Below are 18,193 nucleotides of genomic sequence, written 5' to 3' on the forward strand. Positions count from 1 at the left end.
CCTGCAGTGTGGGTTAATGATACAGGTTTCTCTCTTCTTCTCAGGCAGAAGCTCCTCCTGGCATAGAGACCGATCTTATTGATGTTGGATTCACAGATGATGTGAAGAAAGGGGGCCCTGGAAGAGGAGGAGGGGGTGGTTTTGCCGCACCAGTTGGTGGACCTGACGGAACAGTGCCAGTGCCTATGCCTGTGCCTATGCCCATGCCCTCTCCAAGTACTCCTTTTTCCTACCCACTTCCAAAGGGACCAGTAAGTATACATATAAGCGTGGATATAAACTCTAGAAAATGTAACAGAAGAAGAGACACATTGGCTGTATGAATACACACAAAAGTTGTAGGTTGTCAAGATTGAGCAGTAAGAACATTTGGTATTAGTGATCATATTGTGGAAAAAAATACCGGGATTTGGAAAAAGTCTTTTGGTTTGTCTATAGTTAATGATGTGGGAAAATACAGAGAGATGGTGTTAAAGAAACTTTTTCCTATAGGTTTACTGGTAAATAACCTTTGGGACCTTTTGCAGCCATACTAGTTTTTTCCAAAAATGAATACTGCTTATTACCAGGTGGAAAAACCTCTTTTGTAGACATTTTGTAGACAAGGTCATTACTAGTAATAGGAGAGTTTGATTATAATCTTTCCTTGTCAACATGGAAGCGGTTAATTTAGTAATTTGAAAACTAGCCTTTGGCTATAGATCTTTGAAGATCTAGAATTCTTCTAGGCATTTTTTTCTCTTTTTTGGCTCTTGAATATATGTATATATTCAATATATATCTTGAATATACACTGAATATATGTATATCTCCCTTACCATACAACAAACCTCAGAAAACTCAGGGGTTTTTGGGGCCGTGTCTCTGATGTTACCTTTCTCCTCTTGCAGTCGGATTTCAATGGATTGCCAATGGGGACTTACCAGGCTTTTCCCAATATTCATCCACCTCAGATACCAGCAACTCCCCCATCGTATGAATCTGTAAGTGGTTGAGCCTCTTTTGTAAGCAGCAGGAGAGTGACTCCCATGAAGAGAGAGCAAAATAATGGCCACAGGGAAGGCAAAGTTTTGATCAATTCCTGGTACCATCATTGCTCTTGCTTTGGATTCTTGTGTTGCTTTAACATTACCCTGGAAGTTGGGTGGTGGCGGCCGCAGCAACATCATCATTGGTGGCAATGCTTTGTCTGCAATTAAGCCAGGAATCAGGAAGGAGCTGAAGGTCTCTTAGAAAGTTCATGTAGGGCACTTGCCTAGTTTTTTTGGAGTAGGGCAGAGAATTATTTTGAGTTGGTATAGTCCTGCTGTTGGAATATCATAATTAAAATACCAGTTTTAGGAATTCAACACTGTGTAAAGGAATAGTGGCCAGATTTTTGTCTTAAATAGAAGTGTCCAGTTAGTAAATTTCAGCCGATATTACTAATTTTACATTTTAGTTTTGTAGGTAAAACTTATTATAAATATAATCATTCCTTGAAATGTTGGTGGTTGCACAGCTTTGATTCCAAATTAGAGGGCTCCTTTTCTGTCAGCTTTGTTTCCTTAGCTAGTATGTGCCTTTTGAGACCTATTTCCTTCCATCTGATGAATTACAGAGAAAACAAATTGATATGGCGTTTGCTGGGAGATCCTCCTGTTCCTGAACTTGTTTAGTGTTCTTTCCTTTGGTTTTCCCCTTGGGCTTGGGTTTTTCTTAAGTTTGGTCTTGCATGCATTGAAGCATTGCCCACAGCTGTTTCTTTTTTTTTTTTTTTTTTTTTTTTAAATTTTTTTTTTCAACGTTTATTTATTTTTGGGACAGAGAGAGACAGAGCATGAACGGGGGAGGGGCAGAGAGAGAGGGAGACACAGAATCGGAAACAGGCTCCAGGCTCTGAGCCATCAGCCCAGAGCCTGACGCGGGGCTCGAACCCACGGACCGCGAGATCGTGACCTGGCTGAAGTCGGACGCTTAACCGACTGCGCCACCCAGGCACCCCGCCCACAGCTGTTTCTAGGAATGAGGTAGAAGATCTTCAGTATTTGAGGACTTGGTTCTTGGAGAGATGAATTCAGTGGGTTAGTGCTTTCTCTCTGCACAGAAGGTGAAGGTATCAAAGAGAGGTGTTATGGTGTGGTAAGAATTTCCTTTTTCTCTGCTTGGTGGTTTAGAGTTTAATGTGGTATCTGTCTAGCTGGAAGATCAGAAAAGAGTACAGGGGGTGGAGGGGCAGTTTGTTTGGAGTGGTTCTGTTGCTTCTGCTTAGCTTTTGGAAAACACAGGGGCTTATACCAGTATCAGTACTTTCTCTCTAGTAACGCCTTTGCTTTCTCCCTTGGTAACAGTATTTGTGTTTCAGGTTGATGACGTTAATGCTGATAAGAATGTCTCTTCTGCACAGATTGTTGGTGAGTGTGAGTCAGAAACCCTCAGTGCTGAACCTTTTTGCTGTTTTCTCATTACTGCTTCCACCTCAGAGAAAGTTGTCATGTCCGTGGCATTTTACCCACATGCCCTGTCCTTTCCCTGAGTGTAGTATGACAAAAATAGAACTCAGGATTTCCCGATTTCCCTTGTCCATAAAGAAAATACCTTTCTGGCCCCAGAGAATCTTTCAAGTTCCTTGTTTCTGTTGGTGGTATTATTCTTTCAACCTCAAGTTCTTGATGTTCTTCCTGCTTCAACTTTCATTGTATTAGAAGTATCAAAATTATTTGTATTTATATAAATACATGTTTATATTAACAAACTTGGGCATTAATGAGGGGGCAGTAGATAAAACCATAGTGAATAGCTCAGTGACTTTTCACAAAGCAAGCATGCTGTGTGGCCATCCACTCAGAAGATAAAACACTACTAGCACTTCAGAAGCCCAGGGTGGGGGGATGCTTTTAAAATTTGGGGATAGTTGTTTTGTTGAGGTATAATTAACATAGAAAAAAATACACAGAAGTATATATTTTGATGAGTTTTGATTTTACGTAACAGTGACTTCAGTCAAGGTGTAGAAAGTTTCCATCACCCCAGAAAGTTCTCTTATGTTCCTTCCCAGTCCATTCTACCCTGGAGGCAAATACTGTTCTTATTTTCTAAAACTATAGTTTAGGTTCACCTTTTCTAGAACTTAGATACAAACGGAAAGGGGGATGATTTTAACTTGTAAAATACAAAATGGAAGAGTGGAAATTCTGATTCTATTACATCAAACAATGTAGACATTAATATTCCTTATAAAATTTTTCTTCCCCTAATCCTTAAAGAGTGGCTCATTCCAACAGAATTTTAGTGCCACCCCTTGGACTTTGTTGTTATGGGAGCAGACCTTTGTGAAAGGGCATAGTCTAAGAGAATGCATTGTGTACCTGGTTTCATGTACCACACCTGGAATTTCTCTTAATCTTTCTTCTTACCATAGGAAAGTAAAACAGGATTCAACTGTATTAAGGGAATGTAGATCTTAATTGTACTGAAAATTTTATTGATCTTTAATCATATTTTTCTTCTGTGTTTTGATAGTTACATTGTTTTTGCCAAAGGGGATTGTGGGCTTTGAGGATCTGAGCCCCTTCTCTGGCTTTTGTAACACTGGGCTCCTTACCCTTATTTAATTAGGTCCTGGGCCCAAGCCGGAAGCCCCTGCAAAGCCCCCTTCCAGACCTGTGGACACCTGCGACAACTTTGTACTACCAGAGTTGCCGTCTGTGCCAGACACACTACCGACTGCATCTGCTGGTGCCAACACCTCAGCATCTGAGGACATTGACTTTGATGATCTTTCCCGGAGATTTGAAGAGTTAAAAAAGAAAACCTAGATCTCTTAAGCCAGGCAACCTCCAGGCTCTGGGATTTGAGACGGCACTGTTTCTCCTTGTAACAAAGAATCTCCGTGCAATTCTTTTTCATCTCTTACCATCACTGAGCACACTTTTCCTTTGGGCTCTCTTCCTGCTCTAAATTCTGCTGCTTTCCAGTTCTCTGTTGCTCTTAAGAGACTAACAATTAGAGTCAACGAGGCCAGAGCAGCCTTGGCAACCTTGCTTGTTCGTCTCCTTTGAGTGTGATCCCAGGTTCGCCCATCACCTGTCCTTCTGTCCCTCCGCAGGGAAAAGGTGAAAGCATTTTAAGGAGAGCTGCCAAAGATGGCTGGACACGGAGGACATTACTTCATGAAGTCTCTCTCAGTCCTGTGCTGAAGTTCTAGATTTAGAAACAAACCCCTCTGTACAGAGGGATTTGTGGTGAGCAGGAATCAAGACAAAAAGGTGTGATATGAATGGGAAGAGAGACTGATGCTGGAAGCCTCTTTAACAGTTCTTGGAAGCTGGGTCCTCTCATTGGCATATACACTACTTCTTGCTGCAGGGCATTGTTCTACCTGGATCCAGTTGCAAAGTTTATTTGGAAAGTTGAAGGCTTCTCTTAGTTCTGCTGGACTCTCAGGGAGCCCTCCGTGGCCTTTTGCTTTGAGTGCTGTGTTCTCCTTTTACCAGAGGGCAACACTGCATAAATTCCTGTTTTTCCCCATAGCATGTTCTGTTGGATTGCATTTACTGGCAAATGGCGGACAGGTCACATGTTGGGCAGAAGTCACCATTCAAGGCTAAGGTGGGCTTCCAGTTGCCTTAATAGAAGTACTCAAATCTCTTGGGTAGTGAGCTGGAATGCCTACAGGAGAAGAAGGGTTCTTGTTTTCATTTGAAAACTTTATGATTAAGAGAACCTTTAAAGACTGATTTCAGAAAATTTTTTGGTGCCCATAAAAAACGTGGCTGTGGTTCACTACTTTCCTAGATGGATGAGACTATTACTATTGTAACTTAATGTGCTCCTTTTCCCTGTAGATAAGGCTGTCCTTCCCCAGAGGGATGGTTTTGGGATCAGAAGGTAGGACTCTGGCTTATGTGTAGTGTAATGTATATACTTGTTTCAAGCAACTTTAGTGTTTTTGATTGGTTTGTATCTATCTCATAGCTCAGTAGCTGATAATAAAGTTAAAAATTCTGTGCCTTGCTGAATTTGGTTTGGTCAAACGATGAGGTGCATTTGGATTTTAGTGGAGATTATTTTAAGCAGTGACCCATGCTGGGCACAAGCCAGACCTTAACTCTTTGGTTCCCTGGGTCATGGGGACCTGCAGCAGCAAGGAGCCCATTTCAATCTGTGTGTGTGTGTGTGTGTGTGTGTTTTAATGTTTATTTTTGCAAGGGAGTGAGCAGAGGAAGGGCAGAGAAGGAGACAGAATCCTAAGAAGGTTCCACACTATCAGCACAGAGCCCGATGTGGGGCTTGAACCCATGAATCATGAGATCATAATCTGAGCCGAAATCAAGAGTCAGACGCTTAACTGACTGAGCCTCGCAGGCGCCCCTCAACTTCTGTATTTAAGCCTAGATAGCATTTGTGAATTTGCTTGGTTACTCCTCTGGGACAGGGCTCTCCATTACCCAAACCTCATGCATTTATCTTTAAGCTGCTGTCAGGGCACCTGGGTGGCTCAGTCAGTCAAGCGTCTGACTTCAGCTCAGGTTATGATCTCACCGTTAGTGGGTTCTAACCCCTGTTGGGCTCTGTGCTGACAGCTCAGAGCCTGGAGCCTGCTTCGGATTCTGTGTCTCCCTCTTCATTGCCCCTACCGCACTTGTGCTGTCTCTCTCAAAAATAAACATTAAAAAAAAAAGTAAGCTGCTGTGAGCCCACTTGTGATTCATTTCTATTTCCCACAGCCATACTGAAACATTGGTGATGAGTGTTTTTTTACTTGTTGTTTGGCAGCAGAGCTGGATTATTCTGTATCACTCTTACAGGGTTAACCCTTTCCTGACCGTGATCTATAAACAGAAGAACTTGCAGCCACAGGGGATTTTGATTCCTCAGTGATTTACAAAATTAACAGTGCATTATATATAAACATTGGTAATTTTCTGAACTGTGCCATGCAAAGATAAGTAATAATATGCTAAGTAGTAATAAGCCAGGCTGGGAATGGAGCCAGGCTCCATTGTTAATGCCCACTGCTATCATGACCATTTGCTCATGTGTTCTGGTGCCGCTGGATTCCTAGCAAACTCTCTGCAGTACCATCTGTGAATGCACCTTCTTTTTAGAGTCTGTTCAAAGACAAAAGGAGAAAAGTGGGGGAAATTAACAATTGATCCTGATGTTGGAGAGAAAAAGTACCACAAGATACCAAAAAAAAAGTATGAATAGTAATACTGGAAATTTCCTTTTATGATTTACTGTCAGGCATTGGAGTGTTTCTGCTAAATAGCGGAGGACGAGGTGTTTATAGGACAGTGGATATAGAACATAATATAGTCTTGGTAAACTGGGTTTCCTATAAAAATGGTTGGCAGAGACCAATAAAGGGAATATGCTAATACTGTGCATTATGTCTGCCTAAGAGCAGCAACAGTTGAGCTTTTCCAATGATAGAAGAATCATGACATTTATATTTCAGTTACTGAGCCAGAGAGTTACCTACCTTAAGGGACTTTCTTTACCAAAGGCCATGACGATGACAAACAAAAAGGTTAATGATCACAAGTACTATCAAGATGACACTGGTGAGGATCAGAAAAGAACCCAGGATTGGCTCTAAAACAACAACCTGGAAAGAGACAATAAAATTTTGAGTTTAAAGATTGTCAGTTTAATTTCTACTTTAAAAATGTAAGTTATATGCTTATGTTTGGGATATAGTCACATAAAATATTTGGTGGAAACTTGGAGAAGCAAAATTATTAAAAAGGAAAATACTTTTGAGTGGACAGAAGAGAAAGAATGATAGACTGGGTGGGTATAAAAATAATTGACTTCAGTGTTTTCACAGGTAAACAGGTGAGTCACAATAGCACTATAATTCAAAACCCATGTGAGTTTTGGCAGTTCTGGAAAATATAAACATGGAGGTTTGAAAGAGTAGCAAAAGGTTACTGAAAAAATACATCAGAAATCCTGAAAACTGTCTCTGCCGTTCTATGACCTCTACTTTAAACACAGGAGCATTCTAATAAAATTTAACAGGTTAACCATAAAAATTGGCTTTTTAGTCTTTTTTTCTTTTTATTTATTTAGAAAATCCCAAGCCGGGCTCAAACTCATGAACTGTGAGATTATGACCTGAGCCAAAATCAAGAGTTGGATGCTCAACTGACTGAGCCACTGAGGTGCCCCTAAGTTTTTTTTTTTTTTTTTTAACGTTTATTTATTTTTGAGACAGAGAGAGACAGAGCATAGTTGGTTGTTTTTTTAAGTGTTATCTTTAAAAGTGTAGTTGCTGAGTTTTGCTAGTCTTTTCAGCATAAAGACATCTCTCAAATACAGGGTTACTAGAGTGGTTTCCATAACAGCATTTTAATTTACATGTTCATTTTAACAAATGATGCGCTTTTTCTCTTGATATTTTGGCTCATTCACTGTTGCCACTAGGGTACTGTTAAAAAAACAAAACAGCCCAACAACTTAGAGGGTGAATGTTTATAATAAATACCACTGTGATGGAAATATGTATGACCAAATATATCCTAGTAACAATACATCATCCACTTAAAAGTGCTTAATTATAGCTACTCTATCTAAGTCAACAAGTAACTTGGGACAATCTCAGATTGTGCTGTAAGACTCTGCCCAGTAAGTATACTCCATTTTCCCTTCACATTGTATATGATTATGATTAAAGCAGAAAAAGAGTTAAGTCAAAAAGGAGGTGTTAGCAAAAGCTTATTGTTGTGATTGTTACTTCCTTAAGAGCTTTAGTAAATAAAGTGTTCCAAGAGTGACGGCTTCATTCACTAATTTGAATTGTAGTTTTTTCTGTCCTAATCAAGTCTATATATGCTAGGGCTACAAATCCTCATCTAGGTTTCCTTGTTCTGTCTTTTTTAAGTAGGCTCCGGGGGCGCCTGGGTGGTGCAGTCGGTTGAGCATCTGGCTTCAGCCAGGTCACGATCTCGCGGTCCGTGAGTTCGAGCCCCGCGTCGGGCTCTGGGCTGATGGCTCGGAGCCTGGAGCCTGTTTCCGATTCTGTGTCTCCCTCTCTCTCTGCCCCTCCCCCGTTCATGCTTTGTCTCTCTCTGTTCCGAAAATAAATAAAAAACGTTGGAAAAAAAAAAAAAAAAATAAGTAGGCTCCGCACCCAATGTGGGACTTAAACTCCTGACCCTGAGATCACGAGTCACATGCTCTACTGACTGAACCAGCCAGGCGCCTCCCTCCTTTATTTTTTATACTTTTTATACTGAATAGAAGAGACTTGTGTTGGTAGTTCTTAGGGGGAGAATACAAGCTGTCTGAAATGAGCATTTATTAACTATAAACAAATATTGCAGTTCTTTCTGGAATTATACCTACCGAATTTTCTTAAAAGTATACTTCACTGTATATTTAAAAGGGCCATTGAGACAGAAACAGCAAATAATGTTAATCTGGGTAGGTTATGAGAGTATAAATTGAGGCCTAGTGTCCTGGCAATAAGTCTAAGAATATAAGAAATGAGGAAAGTGGGACTAGGTGCTTGAAAAGGGCACATTTCTGAAAGTAACAGCCACTCAAATTGTATTCATAGATAGCACCATAAAATGGAAAGGCAGAGGATCTACACTCCCTTTTCCAGTGTGCAGTGGTGCAGAAAGGGCTGCTTTTTTTTTGTAAGCAATTCTCCCCTTAAGTATAAAAAACCAAATAGAATCCTGCAGGAAAACCGTGATGGGGTTTTTTACCTCCTTGTGATTAGAGATTCCCATCTTGAGAGCAACAGCAGTCACTGCTGAGCTGAAAAAAGTTTGGTAGTCCCAGATGCTCTATCCAAACAGCAGGTTAAACTGGAAAGGACAAAGACCAGTCAGGAGAGGGTAGACCGTAATGAAGCTGGTTTCAGTTCTTTCCCTCCTGAGGTGCTTGATAAGGAGGCCAACACAGAACCAAAGAGAATGGAAATGAAAGAAATGCTTTAGTGGCCATTCAAATCACTATGCCTAAAAGAAACCCTCCCCCACCAACACACACACACACACACACACACACACCCATATTTCCTTTTTAATTACGTAGTGTTTTCATCAATTTATTTGACCTTCACATCAACCCGTGAGCTAAATTTTAGGAGATGAGACAAATTTCTGCATTTAAGTCTCACTACTACTAGTTAAGTATGGAACTATAACTAAAAGATTTCTTCACTCTTTTCTCCAGAACTCATTGCTAACTTGAACTAATGGTTTCTCATACAGTGCTTTTTCAGGGAGGCAATGTGATTCCAAGGCCAGCACTGCTTTTAGGAAAAGGCAGTGGGAACGAGGGCTTACAGCAATGGCATAGCCTGTCAGCAGGATCAGGATGAATAGCAGGAAGCTGTCCCAGGCTTTGCTGGGTGCTCTACTGACGACCTGCAGCCTGGGGTTAGGATCCAGCAGGTTCCACAGCTGAACAGTTGCCAGTAGAACCAGGAAGCCCATGAGGTGAACGACTGCTGAGTTTACTATTATTGCCTCATGGAAGCTGATGAACCTGTACCCAGCAAGGCTGACAGTCACTCAGGTGAAGTGTATGCTATCCACTTCTCCAGCTGAAGTGTAGCATCTCTGCAAGTCCTATTGGGTCAAACACTTGTTGATGTCAGAACTCTTCTTTTCAGTGTCGCCTCTGGTACTTGTGGATGTGAGAGCACTGGCAAAAGGCCATGTATTTGGTTGGGAGATCTCCAGAAGCCCTGAAGTGCAACCCCTAGGAGATTACTCCAAATTCATCCTGCAAATCAAGGCCAGCCTTGTCCACTGCCCCGGTTTGAGTTAAATCTCTCCTCAAAAGGAGAGGAGTTAGCCTAAGGAGATGTGCCCTTATGCTGCTCTGTTTTCTGTAGGATAATTAATAGGTTTAACAGTGCTGAAAGTAGAAAGATGATAGGTAAACTAGACGGAAGGGTGTTATATGAGAAAGGCATTCACAATCTTGTATTGCAACTTGGAAAGACCCCATAGAGCAAGTTGGTGTCTGATCACAAACTGTTCTAGTGTCTAAGACCTAGGCAGTGCCATACAGCACGATGGACCTCAACTGTCAACACGATTTAACTGCACAGACACACTCCCTACATAAACAACCCTCTGTAAGTCTGACCTGGAACATTGCTTCATTACACAGATCAACAATCCAGACTAGTGACCACTGAAAAAGTCAAGTACCACATGGCAATACTTGGCCTGGGAAATAGATGCTCCTCCCCATGGGAAAGACCAGAGAAGGTGCCCAAAGGGGCACCAGATGTCTCTTAAGTAATGGACAAGCTAATGCATGAACATCCCTACCCAGAAAGCAACCCTCTTTGGATTTAAAAAACGCACTGTGTTGCAGTTTTATTTAAAGCATGATCATTTTTCATGCCTTAGGCTTTATTCTTTGGTCAGGGTGCAAAATATAACTAATTCCAGGTCCTTGCTGTGTGAAATTTGAATGTATTATCCTTGACAAACACATACCTAAGTATTAGGAAGACAGAGGACATTTTCAATATGATTAGCAGTATAAATGGTTTCTTGTTAACTGTCTTCTCAGCTGTGGACATTAGAGTTCTGTTTTTAACTCTGGTATACAAATATAGGTCTGATAGAGCAGTGGAGGAGGAAAGGGAGTTTGAAAGGATACTTGTGAGTAATCAGGAAACTTTTGACGTTGACTAGGAATAGGCTTCGCTCCTTAAGTCTCCTTCTTACCTGTTACGGTCATAGTGGTATTGTGCTATGTTTTTCTTATGCAGAGAAGTAAGCTTCATGTCAAGACCCAGGATGACAGCTAATGAGGCTTATGCTCGTGTCCAGGATGTTTCTTTTCCTAGTGAAGAACCGCCACCTCTGCTGTTTCAGCCAATGACCCTAAACACAGACGCCACAGTCACTACTGTGACTGTAATTAAAGATTAGCCAGGTCTCTCCCTAACGAAGTATTTTAATACTGGCAAAACACTAAGCTGAGCACTTGTCAAATCTAACTTGAACACACTGGGTTATGGTCTTGGTCTGCTCTGTAGTAACTCAGAGCCGCTGCTTACAGAAAAGTTCGCCTTTTCCACTACAACTTTCATTGGATACATTATTTCATTTTTGTTGTTTACATTTTAAAAAGTTTCCAAATTAGTTTTCAGGCCTGAAAATAAGACAGGTATTGGCTTACGACATATTCTCTTTTGGTGCAGTTACCTGTACTTTTGAATACTTGCTCTATTTATTCATATTTTCAATTCTTGCTATTACCTTATATAGGGATAATGCAACTGTACACAAAAAATATTCCTTCTAGGGGCGCCTGGGTGGCGCAGTCGGTTAAGCGTCCGACTTCAGCCAGGTCATGATCTCGCGGTCCGTGAGTTCGAGCCCCGCGTCGGGCTCTGGGCTGATGGCTCAGAGCCTGGAGCCTGTTTCCGATTCTGTGTCTCCCTCTCTCTCTGCCCCTCCCCCGTTCATGCTCTGTCTCTCTCTGTCCCAAAAATAAATACAAAACGTTGAAAAAAAAAATTAAAAAAAAAATATTCCTTCTAGAGATTAATCCCTTAGCTCTTGAAAACTGGAAGAGCTACTTGGTGGAAAGCCAGTCACCTTTTAACTGAATTCAGGCTCTGGAAAGGACCAAAGTCATAGCCCTAATTCTAATAACAGCTCATTGTAGAGCTCCCCTGATAACATCTGGAAACTTCAAGAATCTTTTACATCTAACACTTTAAGTTCACCTGTACCAAGGCGTAGTAACAGACTAGGAGATAACAGAGGACTTGTGAGATAACAGACCAAAGTCCTTCTTGGATGCCTGAAGGGAACTTAAATGTCCAGCCTCAGAGAGGTGAAGAAGGCACCTGAGAACAAAGAATACCTGGAGTCAAGAGTCTTTAAAGCTTGTGCCCTCTGCCTTTCAAACTCTGTCTTTGAAATCACTGCAACTATTCCTGGATTATCTATTACAAATGTTCCTGAATCTCTACATTTTACTTGGTATTTCCTCTAGAGCTGTCGCTGGATATTAGCTGAGATCATGTATGTGCTGGAGAAATGTGCTGGCTGCACTATCAATAGAGTGAATGGGTATATTGGTGACCCGACCATGAGGGCAGTGTCTGACTTCACAGCTATTAAAGGTGTTATCCTTGCCAAGCCAGAACAGGTGCAGAGATACACTGACTAGTTGTACTCTTGCAATATGATGTTTGGAAGAGGACTGATGACCGTGATGTAAAGTGTGGGGAGAAGGGAACGCTACTTAAAATACACTTTCAGAAATCAGTATGCTTTGAGCCATTTCAAATTTACTAAGTGTAAAGCACTAATATCCCATGAATACTAACAGTATCCTGTGAATACTCAGATGTGTCTATGATAGACTAAAAAGCCTCAGATTCCACCCAGGACAGTGAGACTGTTGTGTATAAAATCATGACAGGTCTTGTGACTATAAACTTTCATAAGGCCCCAAAATATTAGAATTAAGATGTGTCCCTTAGTAGAAAGTACATTTAAAAATAAAAGGAATTCCACTTCACAGAGTTACCTCTTAAGACTGGGACTTTCCCATGTTTACCCCTTTTTATTATTATTTATTTTAATTTTTATTTTTTGGGTAGTTACTACTAATGAAAAATCCTACAAAGACCCACAGGAAGCCTTCACGCTTCATCTAGAAATACATATAGAAGTCTAAAATTCCTGATTAAACACCTGATAGTAAAATGGAAGGATACTGGGGGGCAAATTCTGGGGAAGATAAAGAGAAAATGAAGTTTGACGAGCACAGACTTCCTGTTAAACGTAGGGGAACTGAACATACTAGTTTCCCTCTAATCTCATAAAAAGGCCACTACAGTAATAGTGAAGGCATAAAGAAAACCCAAAGAAAAAGAGGAAGGTAGAGACAGCAACAAACTGCTGGAAGCTGGACAACAGAAGGATGACCCTGAAAGCAGAGTCAAGAAAGCTGAAACCTAAATCAGCTGTGGAGAAAACCCAGAAGCAAGACTAGAAAGGAAAATTACAGGCATCAGATACTTTTGAAGGTAATGTCAGGTGGAACTGAAAATACAAGAATTGATTGCAAGATCCCAGATGTCCTTCCTCATCATTTGCAACAAGGTATTAGCTACCCATCCTGCCTTCCACCACCCTAAAATTAAAGGTTTATTTCCTACTGATGTTGAACTAGAGAGAATCTGAAGTCAGGGGCACCAGGTATGATCTACTAGAAAAGAATTAAGAGAAAGTTTTTATACCGCTTGGTGAGATGCTTCCCAGGCCCCTTTCTCCACAGGCTCTGAGAGGTCCAACAAGCCTATATCCTCAAGGGAGGAGTTTGGAGGGTCCCTCTATGTGAAAACTGTCCCATAGACCTAGATAACAGTTGACAAGCTCTTTCCACGTGCAAATAACTTCTAAATAGCATTTATTTGCTTTTTACTGTCCCCCTCTTCAATATGAAAAGCTGGCCACATATTTGAACCTCTTACACTGAAAACTGGAGATCAAAACAAAACAACAAATCAAAAAATAAAAGCTTGGCAGCTCTTTCTGCCCAAGGGTCCTCCTGTCTCTGTCTGTACTTTAGTAAAAACACTATATAAATAAATAAAGCTCGGAGGCATCAGAGAAAGGGAGCAGGGGAGGAAAAGGAAACAAACCCTGTAACATCCTCACAGTTCAGAGGATACTGCATCCATAAAAGAACAGGACACTGAAAAAAAAAAAAAAAAAACAAGGGCAAACAATTCTTAAAAATTGAAATATAAAGATGAATGCTTCAATTCTAAACCATTTCCAAACCATTTATTGAATTTAGTTCCCAGAAACTAGAAGAAAAAAGATGGAAAAGCAAAACCAAGAAAATCAAAGGATCAGTCTGGTCACTCCAATGTCAAAATGCCAGGAATACCAGAAAAAGAACAGAGAAAAATAGAGAAGAAATTAATAGAAGTCTGTAAGAAAATTTCTCAGAGCTTAAGGACACATTTCCAGATTAAAAGACTCACCTTGAAGAGAGAAAATTCTAAAAACTTTTGAGAGCTGGGGGCATCAAACATCATTATACATCTTAACAACAACCTGAGAAGCTAGAAAGCAATGGAGCTATACTTTTCAAATTCCGTGAAGACAACTGTTTCCAGAATTGTTAGCCATCAAATGTTATGGCAGAATAACATTTTGAGACATGGAAGGCTTCAAAAAATTTACTACTTTTGCACCCTGTTTACTAATTTTGCACCCTTGCAGTAATTTCCTGGATGATGTGCTCTAGCTTAAATGATAAAGTACAGCAGCAGAGGAAAAATGGGATCCAGGAGAAAGATCCAGCAGAGGAGAGAGGTCAAGATAATCCCTAGGGAGATTCCAGGGTGAATGCTATAATGCAGACCTAGAAGATAACCAATCTTTACTGTACCAAAAGGATGGAGGGCCCTAGAGAGGTCCTTTTATCTTTTAAAGGTTAAAATGAAGGTTACTTGACACTTTTTGAACAGAATGAGATTTTTACTTTTGGAGGAGTTTGGAGATGACTCGGTGATAGATCCATGCAAAACCAAATGGGAAAAAAAAGGGGGGAGGTAATTATAAACTCTAAGGAAAAAGCTGTAGAAGAAATGTAACTAATATGTTACATGGCTCATCTTTGAAAAATCATTTATATAGTCACAATTTATGGTTAGTTTAATATTTATTTTCATTATTACTATATTGGGATAAGGAAAGAGAAAAGGTGTGTATGTGTGTGTTAGGGATATGCATTGGATATAAGAAAGTTAAATGTTCATCAGTAGAGGAAAAAAGAAATAGATAATACCTACAACTAAAAATTCATGAAATAGTTAATCATGTTAATTTTTAAATTTCAAAGAACCAGTTTAAAAAGCTGGAAGGAGCTGTCTCTGGGAAGGGCCATGAGGTGGGGAAGAAGAGAGGACTGCTAGTTTTTGCCTTGAACTATTTGACTTTTAATAACTTTAACTTTTTTTGTTTAATGTTTTTATTTGTTTTTGAAGGAGAGATAGAGCATGAGTGGGGGAAGAGACAGCATGAGCGGCTCCAGGCTCTGAGCTGTCAGCACAGAGCCCGACGCACGGCTCGAACTCACGAACTGTGAGATCATGATCTGAGCTGAAGTCAGACGCTCAACCAACTGAGCCACCCAGGTGCCCTGATAACTTTGTCTTTTAATGGTATGAAGAAACTGAGCCTTCTCCTGTGATACGCAGGTCAGAGAGAGAGGGGAGAAGAGGTCTTCATACCCATGTTGTTGGATTCCAAAATCAGGGTCCCTGCACACAACAGGTTCACATTAGCAGTGAAGACCACAAATTGCACAAAGAGGCTTTTGGTGCAATGGTCAAGCCAGTGGCTCTGTTCAAGATGCTGCAGAACTCTGGGAAGACGGAGAAGCACGCTACAAGCTACCTTCTCCATTCAACCCTGCAAAGGAGAAAAATGCCCTGGCATCTCCAATATCACCTTCGTACCAGTAGTATGCAAAGCTACATCTCCAAATCTAGTTTACCTATTAAATACTATTACTAATGTTCAAACTGTCACTAATGTTAGTTAACACTAATATAAACTTAGCTACAAAGATGAAGGTTTTCATAATAGTATTCACACCAAACTTCAATGTTCAAGAAAACATATTTGGCATTTAACATCTAGGGTAGAATTAATTTTACGTCAACCACCTATTACTCTACTCCTTCTACTTCTAAATGTTAAGTGCTGATCTTAACAGCTATTCAGGTTTGAGAAGGGTGGAAATGTCATTATTTGGTTGGCATCGTTGTTGTTTTGTTTAATTTTAGAGAGAGAGAGAGAGCAGGGGAGAGAGAGACTCTTAAGCAGGGAGTGTGGAGCCTGACACAGGGCTGGATCCCATGACTTTGGATTCATGACCTGAACTTTGGATTCATGACCTGAATCAGATGCTCAACTGACTGAGCCACCCAGGCGCCCCAGCATCATTCTTTTTGAGTAAATTCTTGCTGTAAACGTAAATGAAGAGATAATTTAAGCTTTTTCATACATAATGACAAAGATTTTTATCACATACACATATAAAACCATTCTACAAATCTCTGGCAATTTAACTTTGAATCTTGGATGATTATGGTTCATAAAGGGCAATGATGACTCTTAAATTTGAAGATTATAGTTTGCCTAAACTAGAGATACCTGAATTGAAATTGGTAGGTGTTTTTCCAGAGGAGAAAAAAAAATGAGTTTGGGAAAATTGCCAAACTAAAACATACCTACAGTTTGAGGTTGAACAAGGAATTTTCAAACTAAAAGATACATTTCCTTAAAGTCTAAAAAGTATTACAAGTGTAGGAGACAACAGAGTAGCATTATAGTGGCTGTAGAAATTACTCAAATGGGTCCTTAATTCCTAATGGCCCTAAGAATGGACAAAAGTGCACATCCTGGTTATCCCTCCAGGCTTCAGCCTTGCTCACCTGGCTGCAGTACTGGAACTTCTTCCAAGTCTCACAACATACCCTCCTCCTGAGTAAATGGCAAATTCCCCTTGGATAGGATAGCCACCCAGTATCTCTTGATCCTGATAAGGCCAAATGCTGTCTGACTTTGTGATGTTCGTATCAGGGGAGCCCCCGTTGACTCCACAGTTCTCTGTATCCTCCTGATCTTGTGAGATGGCTTCACTTGTTCTTGGGGAGATACTCCAGTTGGGAGAAGTATGGCACCAGGAACGTGAATGTGATGAAGCAGAACATTGCCCAAAAGAAAGGAGTTTCCATCAGTAATAAATCCTAATGAAAGAGTACAAGAAACTGTTTTTAAAAATACTTCAAATTAGTAACAGAAAATGCCCTTTTTTGCTATTTTAAAAAACAGAATTTGGAATTTCTGCTCATGCAGCCGGACAAGAAAATGACTGAAAGCCGTCAGTAAGATGGTGAAACAGGAGGCCCTCTGCTTGCGTCTGCTCTTAGCAACAATAATTTGGCAACCATTCTCAGGAAAAAAAAGTATGTTTGTGGGAGCCTTGGGATCCAAAGGTAGGGAGTTGTGAAACCCCAGTGGAGTCCAAGACTGACAAAAGGCCATTCTGAGAAGGCAGGTCTGTGCCCAGGTGGCTGGCTCACAAACTGTGGTCCTGACGACAGACTCAGAAATAGCTTTGTCCCCCTATGCACTTGGCTACAGCACCTTTCGGTCTTGGTCCTGCCACCAGCACCATGCACCAGGAGACTCATGCCTGTGTCTTGGATAATAGGCCTGCAGACCTCAGTCCTGACTGTGGACCATGAAACAGCTTGTGACCCAGTGCCAGTCCCTCTCAGCCACAGTTCAAAGGTTCCTGGAGACAAACTCACCAAACTCACTGGAATGGCCCTCAACTAGACTCCAGCCCCTCCTGGCTGTAGAACATGAGCAGTCCTGCCAGTCCAGAGACCTGCTGGGGGACACACCCGTTAATGCTCCTGGAGACAAGCCTAGCAACCATGTCTGAGTTTAGATCCTGAAACTTCCTTCTAACTTGGCTCCAGGCCATCCCAGCCATTGTCAGGAAGCCGTCCCACCCACTGTGGGATCGGGTGGGGGACACACTCATCCATCCCTCCAGAACCAGGTCTGTAGACACTGGTCCTGGCTGTGGATCCTGAAGAGCCCTGGGAGGTGGTTCCAGTCCTTCTCAGCCACAGTCCAGGGCCCATCTCACCTGCCCAGGGACCCAGCAGGAGCCCTTCCAGGAATCTGGTGGGAGCCACACTCATTCTTGCACCTGGTAATAGGCTTGCTATATGCCAACTCTGAAGCAGACCCTTGTCCCAGTGCTAGTCCTAGTGAACAAGGTTCTGGAGTAAGTCCTGTTCACCCAGAGACCAGATAGAATCCACACCCACCTAAGCCTCTGGTAACAGGCCCACAAATTGTGGACCTCATTGCAGATTAACAATAGCCACAAGACATGGCTCCATCCCAACTCAACTGAGATTCTGGAGGTAATCTCATTAGCCTTGGGAAACGACAGAAGAAGGTCTTTACTTGCCAAAAACAGTCTGGAAAGACTGGAAAATGTGTTTGCTCTTTCAAGTGCACAAATACCAATGCAAAGCTATATGGGTCACAAAGAATGACTCCAAAGAAATGAAGATCTATGAACTGCCTCACAAGAATTCAAAATAATCATCTTAAAGAAACTCAGTGGAATACATGACAAAACAAATAAATGAAATTAG

The 18,193-nt window shown here is 41.1% G+C and overlaps 2 protein-coding genes across 5 annotated transcripts in view; one reads left to right on the forward strand and one right to left on the reverse strand.

Annotated features, from left to right (window-relative positions):
- The window catches only part of IST1 (IST1 factor associated with ESCRT-III), a 33,959-nt gene extending 28,959 nt beyond the window's left edge, over positions 1-5,000 (forward strand). For 2 of the 4 annotated variants that reach the window (XM_025920823.2, XM_025920822.2), the window contains 4 exons: positions 45-251; positions 891-983; positions 2,345-2,393; positions 3,598-5,000. In XM_025920823.2, the coding sequence (XP_025776608.1) occupies positions 45-251; positions 891-983; positions 2,345-2,393; positions 3,598-3,797 (549 nt within the window). In that variant the 3' untranslated portion in view covers positions 3,798-5,000. Of the gene's footprint in view, positions 1-44; positions 252-890; positions 991-2,330; positions 2,394-3,597 lie in introns of all 4 variants that reach the window. The other 2 variants (XM_086689014.1, XM_086689013.1) reach the window with 2 other exon arrangements.
- The window catches only part of PKD1L3 (polycystin 1 like 3, transient receptor potential channel interacting), a 93,713-nt gene continuing 78,962 nt past the window's right edge, over positions 3,443-18,193 (reverse strand). The window contains 11 exon segments of the mRNA XM_086690887.1: positions 3,443-6,592; positions 8,703-8,804; positions 9,288-9,489; positions 10,692-10,769; positions 10,771-10,850; positions 11,702-11,763; positions 11,766-11,795; positions 11,798-11,824; positions 15,236-15,369; positions 16,445-16,637; positions 16,640-16,759. Coding sequence (XP_086547013.1) covers positions 6,443-6,592; positions 8,703-8,804; positions 9,288-9,489; positions 10,692-10,769; positions 10,771-10,850; positions 11,702-11,763; positions 11,766-11,795; positions 11,798-11,824; positions 15,236-15,369; positions 16,445-16,637; positions 16,640-16,759 — 1,178 coding nt within the window. The 3' untranslated portion in view covers positions 3,443-6,442.

This window comes from Puma concolor, chromosome E2 (genome assembly GCF_028749965.1).
Source record: "Puma concolor isolate L17-30 chromosome E2, mPumCon1.1.hap2, whole genome shotgun sequence".
In the NCBI taxonomy this organism is placed as follows: Eukaryota; Metazoa; Chordata; class Mammalia; order Carnivora; family Felidae; genus Puma; species Puma concolor.